This window comes from Coenobita brevimanus, chromosome 116 (assembly GCF_032717465.1).
Source record: "Coenobita brevimanus isolate Jiangsu-jjx chromosome 116, ASM3271746v2, whole genome shotgun sequence".
NCBI classification, from domain to species: Eukaryota; Metazoa; Arthropoda; class Malacostraca; order Decapoda; family Coenobitidae; genus Coenobita; species Coenobita brevimanus.
The window spans coordinates 42,886,930-42,893,889 of NC_137069.1; the positions used below are offsets into that span (position 1 = coordinate 42,886,930).

The 6,960-nt window shown below is 42.0% G+C and overlaps 1 protein-coding gene across 1 annotated transcript in view; it reads left to right on the forward strand.

The window, feature by feature from the left end:
* The window catches only part of LOC145418726 (uncharacterized), a 16,252-nt gene extending 10,423 nt beyond the window's left edge, over nucleotides 1–5,829 (forward strand). The window contains exons 3-4 of the mRNA XM_080287061.1: nucleotides 370–522; nucleotides 5,627–5,829. Of these exons, the coding sequence (XP_080143187.1) occupies nucleotides 370–522; nucleotides 5,627–5,829 (356 nt within the window). The remainder of the gene's footprint in view (nucleotides 1–369; nucleotides 523–5,626) is intronic.
* Nucleotides 5,830–6,960: the final 1,131 nt, after the last annotated feature.

The window sequence follows — 6,960 nt, forward strand, 5'->3', positions numbered from 1 at the left end:
CTGATTTCCTGCCAAATTTTCTTACCATATTTTCCTGATTTCCTACCCAAATTTCCTACCTGATTTTCCTTAATTTCTTCCCCCTCAGGCCTCAGCGTGGAGTGTTTATTCTACAGCAACTTGCCCCAAATAATCATCATCATCATATTTTTCCTGATTTCCTACTCAGTTTCCCTACCCAATTTTCCTACCTGATTTTCCTCAGTTTCCTGCCCCTCCAGGCCTCAGCGTGGAGTGTTTCCTTTACTGCTGCTCTCCACAAATCACCATCATCATCATCATCATCATCATCACATTTTTCCTGATTTCCTACTCAATTTCCCTGCCCCATTTTCCAAGCTGATTTCCCTCCTTTTCCTGCCCGTCCAGGCCTCGGCGTGGAGTGTTTCCTCTGCAGCTACTCTCCTCGAAGCAACAGCTCGAGGATAGACGGCTGCATGGACGCCAACTTCACTGAGGAGCAGATCGAGTCCGGATCCTGCGACTTGGGCTGTGAATCGGTGACCGTCTACGATATTAATGGTGAGAGTGGAAGCTAGCTCTAATTTCTCACACACTGGATTCTCTCTCTCTCTCTCTCTCTCTCTCCCTCCCTCCCTTTCTCTCTCTTTCTCTCTCTTTCCCTTTGGAGGACCTTTTTCGAGTTATGAGTGTAATTAACCACGCTCGCTTTAAGTTTATGGTGTATTGAAAAACTTGAAAAATGCGTGAAGGAGCAGTGGGCGTAAATTTTCCTCTTATATGCCGCTCGAAGAATGGTGAAGTGATCTGGATTTGGTTTTTAGTTCTGTACTTTTTTATTATAGGACATTGGTTATTGAAGACTGTGTGGTAAATGTAATAATAATAATGATAATTGTAATACTGCTGTTGTTACTATTGCTGCAACTACTACTACTTCTACAAAAAATGATAATAATAATAATAATAATAATAATATACTACTACTACTACTACTACTACTACTACTACTACTACTGCTACTACTACTACTACTACTACTAATAATAATAATAATAATAATAATGATGAAGAAGAAAGAGGATGATGATGATAATAATGACGAAGAAAAAGTAGAATGAGAAGTATAATACTCCAAAGAGTAATCTCTAATAAATGTTGAATGAGTAAAGGTAACAAATTCACCTTTATTACACCTCATGGATAAAGTATTGAAACTTTCCAAATTCATCTTTTACCACAGGAGTTTGAGATTTTAAAGCCCTCAGTTTGAATACTTTTTTATTCATTTTTTATTTTGCTTAATGAGAGGGAATTAATTTAGGAGTGGTAAGAGGGGAAGAGGGGGGGTTCTAAGAGGGGAAGAGGAAGGGTTCTAAGGGGGAAAGAGGGAGGGTTCTAAGAGGGGAAAGGGGGGATTCTAAGAAGGGAAGAGGGAGGGTTCTAAGAGGGGAAGAGGAAGGGTTCTAAGGGGAAAGAGGGAAGGTTCTAAGAGGGGAGGAGGGAAGGTTCTAAGAGGGGAAGAGGGAGGGTTCTAAGAGGGGAAGAGGAAGGGTTCTAAGAGGAGAAGAGGAAGGGTTCTAAGGGGAAAAGAGGGAAGGTTCTAAGAGGGGAAAGGGGGGATTCTAAGAAGGGAAGAGAGGGGTTCTAAGAGGGGAAGAGGGAAGGTTCTAAGAGGGGAAAAAGGAGGGTTCTAAGAGGGGAAGAGGGGCGTTCTAAGAGGGGAAGAGGGAGGTTCTGAGAGGGAAGAGGAAGGGTTCTAAGAGGGGAAGAGGGAGGTTCTAAGAGGGAAGAGGAAGGGTTCTAAGAGAGGAAGAGGGAGGGTTCTAAGAGGGGAAGAGGGAGGGTTCTAAGAGGGGAAGAGGGAGGGTTCTAAGAGGGAAAGAGGGAGGGTTCTAAGAGGGGAAGAGGGAGGGTTCTAAGAGGGGAGAGGGAGGGTTCTAAGAGGGGAAGAGGGAGGGTTCTAAGAGGGGAAGAGGGAGGGTTCTAAGAGGGGAAAGGGAAGGGTTATATTATGGATGAAATGGAGATAGAGCTTCGTGGATAAGGGAATAGAGGAGAGTAGAGGACATAATCAGTACAATCCAAAAGCATAAATGGATGTGGGCAGGTCACGTCCTTCGTAGAACAGATGGACAGCCAGGGTAACTGAGTGGCAGCCCAGAGATGAAGTGAGAGGTCGAGGCAGACACGGGCCGAGATGAAGAGACAGAGTGAGACAAAGGGGCAGAGAACAAGATGGAGAGATGGAATGAGAGGAAGAGGCAGACAGAGAACAAGAAGGAGAGATGGAGTGAGAGGAAGAGGCAGAGAAAAAGATGAAGGGATGGAGCAAGAGGAAGAGGCAAAGAATAAGGAGGAGAGGTAGAGTGAGAAGAAAAGGCAGACAGATATGGAGAGATGGAGTGAGAGGAAGAGGCAGGCAGAGGACAAGATGGAGAGATGGAGCGAAAGGACGAGGCAGACAGAGAACATGATGGAGAGATAGAGTGAGAGGAAGAGGCAGACAGAGGACAAGATGGAGAGATTGAGTGAGAAGAAGAGGCAGACAGAGAACAAGATGGAGAGACAGAGTGAGAGAAACAGGCTGACAGAGGATGAGATGGGGAGATGTTTTTGCAGATTTGTTTGGACTGGATGGAACAGGCTAACAGGTAATAGACCAGAGTGAAGAAAAATGAGAGGTTATCGTCCTGTTTAGAATGGTGATGATGATGATGATGATGATGATGATGATGATGATGGTGGTGATGATGATGATGATAATGTTGGTGATGATAATGTTGTTGATAATAATGTTGATGATGATGATGATGATGATGATGATAGTGAAGCAGGTTAGTAGGTAAGGGAAATACGAATAAATATCTGTATGTAGGTATACAAGTAAGTTCTGAGAATGAAGAACAGCCTAGAGTGGATACGTAAGTAAGCTTAAGTAGATTGGTAAGTACTGTAAGTAGGACTCAAAATGGGTTAGTGTATTGGGGTAAGTAGGCCCACTGGTAAGTAGACAGACAAGCCTTCGAGTAAGTCAGTGAGTATATTGGTGTAAGTAGGGATCAGTGTGTGGCAGTAAGTCTAGGTGTATGCTAGTATATCACTATGTAAGTAGGTTAGTATGTCAGTTTAAGTGGGTTAGTATATCGGTGTAAGTAGGTAAGTTATTCAGTAAGAAAGTATGTTAGTACATCAGAGTAAATACATATGTTAGTATATCAGTGGAAGAAAGTAAGTTCAGAGTTCAGAGTAAGTATGCCTTCTCGTAAGTAAACCAATAAGCCAGGGAGTAAATAGGTTTGTATAACAGTGTAAGTAGGCTAGTATATCAGAGTAAGTAGGTTAGTATACCAGTGTAATTAGGTAAGTATATTTTGTAAGTACAGTATGTTAGTATATCAGAGCAAGTCGGTTAGTATATCGGTGTATGTAGGTTAGTATATCAGAGTAAGTAGGTCATTATATCAGTGTAAGTAGGTAAGTACAGGATATCAGTATGTTAGTATATCAGAGTAAGTAGGTTTGTACATCAGTGTAAGTAGGTAGGTATATCACTGTTAGTATATCAGTAAAGTATATCAGACTAAGGAAGTAGGTTTGGAGTGGGATAAGCATGCCTTCTCGTAAGTAGGTTAGTATATCAACGTAAGTAGGTTAGTATATCAGTGTAAGTAGGTAAGTATATCAGTATGTTAGTATATCAGAGTATGTATGTTAGTATATCAGTGGAAGTAAGTATGTTAGTATTACACTGTAAGTATGTAAGTATATTAGAGTAAGTAAATGGCTTCAGAGTAAGGATATCCCCAGGTAAGTAAACAAACAAGTGTGGGCGTAAGTAGGTTAGTATATCATAGTAAGTAAGTAAGTAGATTAGTATATAAGAGTAAGTTAGTATGTTAGGATATCAGCGTAAGTAGGTCAGTATATTAGGGTAAGTATGTCAGTATATCAGCGTCAGTAGGCAGCGTCCCTAGCGTGGGGTATATCACGCTGAGCATATTAGGGTAATGGGTGGGAGTCCGCTGGGAAGGCTACACTTACACGGATGCATACATACATAACAAATACATACATACTGTACATAAGCACATACATACACCCGCACTGAGGACTCTTGTTGTTGGATACAAGGAGGATACATACATGATACATAGATGACACGTGTGATGCAAGACATACACATACATACATACGTACATACGTATACTTGGCTATTATAACAGACTAGATGCATACAGGGAATGTGGCGAGGGTACATACATGGTACATATATATTACAAGTCACACACACATGACGTGTGTGTGTGTGTGTGTGTGTGTGTGTGTGTGTGTGTGTGTGTGTGTGTGTGTGTGTGTGTGTGTGTGTGTGTGTGTGTGTGTGTGTGTGTTTAAGTAGAAAAATAAACTTTCAAATATAGTGGTGAAAATTAACGAAAACAATAAAACTTAACTACAACCTCTTCAACAGTCCAGTGTCAACAGTGTGGAAAGTTTGACCTTGACCTGCCTTGGCCTTCCTTTACCTGCCTTGACCTACCTTGTCTTACCTTGACCATCCTTTGCCTTCCTTGACCTGTGACTTCAAAAATTGACCACTTTTGCCCTCACCTGCACCAGGACGGATTAACATCACCAGGAACTCTTACACAAAATATAGTGAATTTCTGACAAACAGTTTCAGGGACAATTTTATCATAAATTAAGAGAGAGAGAGAGAGAGAGAGAGAGAGAGAGAGAGAGAGAGAAAGAGAGAGAGAAAGAGAGAGAGAGAGAGAGTGAAATCAAGAATAAAGAGTAGACCGAGGATGAGATGGAGGGATGGAGTGGAGAGGTATATGAGAGAGGGAGTGTGAGTTGGGGGATGGGCAGCTTAATGGCGGGGGCCAGGGTGACATGGAGGCTATTTGTTTGTGGCCACCCTTTACGGGATTAAGGCGTCTGGCTGTAGATAGATAGAATAGATACGTAATACAAATCCGACGAATCTCTAAAAAAAAACATTTTTGTAGGTAGCTGAAAAGCAAACTTTATAAAGTAATCGCAATAAAAAAAGATAACGAAAAGGTACTGAGATAAATTAAATATATAAATGAAATACTGATAAAAATAATAATAATGTTAGCTCATGCAGATAAATTACTGATAAACCTTCATTGATATTCTCCCTGTGATTATTCAGGCAAAGTGCTATTCTTGCAAGCTGGCAGCACATTACGTATGCATGGTGATTCTCCCTCTGTCTGTCTCTCTCTTTCTGGACTAAGCTTTATCTATCATATTGATATATTTTGTAGTGGTAGTCAGCAGATTGGTATATATGTTTTACTCTCTCTCTCTCTCTCTCTCTCTCTCTCTCTCTCTCTCTCTCTCTCTCTCTCTCTCTCTCGTAATATTAAGCCCGGTCATCTAAAAGGGATAGAATTGCCTGTGTGGCCCATAGATCGTACTTTAGCTGTTTTGACGATTCCCTAAAGTCTTTTCCTTAGCGGCTCATTCCGTGCATGACGCTCATGATTCTTTTATTTGCTCCAATCCATATTAAAACAAGGTAAAAAAGAAAAAAAAAACATGCCAGAAAATATTAAAATATGCAAAATAAATAGCTAAGGAAGAGGTGCTAGGAAGCCTCCCTATAATCTAACCCTCTCCTTTCTTCCCCCAGGGGAGATCGAGAGCTTCCACCGAAACTGCGCCACCAACGACACCATCATGACCAACACGTGCGAGACCTACACCACCCGGGTCCTCATCCGCCGGGTCTGCTCCTGTGACTTCTCCTACTGCAACTCAGCCTCTAGTCAACGGTGGACGGGGCTAATAGGAGTGGTGTCTCTGGCGGCGGTCCTCTATTTGGGGTCTACCTGAGTCCCCCATGATGTTGCCTTCTCCATTTTCCTTTTTCCGTATCCCATTTTCTCTAAAGTGTGACCCCCCCCCCTCTTTCTTTTTTCCCTCTTTCATCTCATTTTCTCTAAGCAGTAACTATTTTCTCCCCTCTCAGCTTTGACTACTATGTTCCCCCCTCTCTCTTCTCGTTTTCTCTAAGCTGTGACTGTCCTTTTTCTTTTTTCCCCTCTTCCTCGTTTTCTCAAAGCTGTGACTATTTTCTCCCCTCTCAGCGTGGCAACTCTTTCTCCCCTCTTGTCTTCTCGTTTTCTCTAAGCTGTAACAGTCCTTTTTCATTCCCTTGTTTCTTCATGAGTTTTTCTGCTTATTTTCTTTCCCCTATCCCATTCTCTCTCTGACTACCCTGTTTCTTCCCCTCTTTATTCACGCTTTCTCTAAGCTTTGGCTACTTTTCTTCCCCTTTTCTTTTTCTTCATGAATTTATTTTGTTATCTTCCTTAGACTTTCTTTCATAGGGTGGTTCTGTGCCTGTGATCTACATGAATCCCCCCTCTATTGTAAGTTCTTCATTTGTTTGGCCTCTTCTTTTCTTCCACCTTTTACCATATTTTTCTCTCTTACTTCACTACTTTCTTGCTTCCTGCCTCGTCGTTTTCGTCTATATGGTGAAGGTGTCTATCTGGGATCTACACGAGTCTCCCCTAATGTAACTTCTTTGCCTGTCTTTTTAGTCTCGTTTTCTTTAAACTTTCCCTGTCCGTTTCTCAATTTCTTCTTATCCTTTTTCTCTGCATACTCTCTCTCTCTCTCTCTCTCTCTCTCTCTCTCTCCTTTCTGTTATCTCCCCTTTCTCTCTCCATTCTTTACACCCCCATCTCCTTCCCTCCATCCCATCCCCTCTCTCCCTCCCTCAGCCTCGTCTTTTCCCACATCTCTCTTCCCTTCCTTTTGTTTTTGTTGCTGCTATCTTCTCCCCTCCCCCCATTTTTTTTTTCTTTCGCCATCACCCTTTATGTCCTCTTTTTCTTCATTTCCCCTCTTTCTCAGTCTTTCCTCCTCCTTGCATCTCTTCGTCTGCCTTTTCTCTTTCTTCCTCCACATCTACCTCTCTAGCTAGTCTTCACCTGCTCTCTCTCTCTCTCTCTCTCT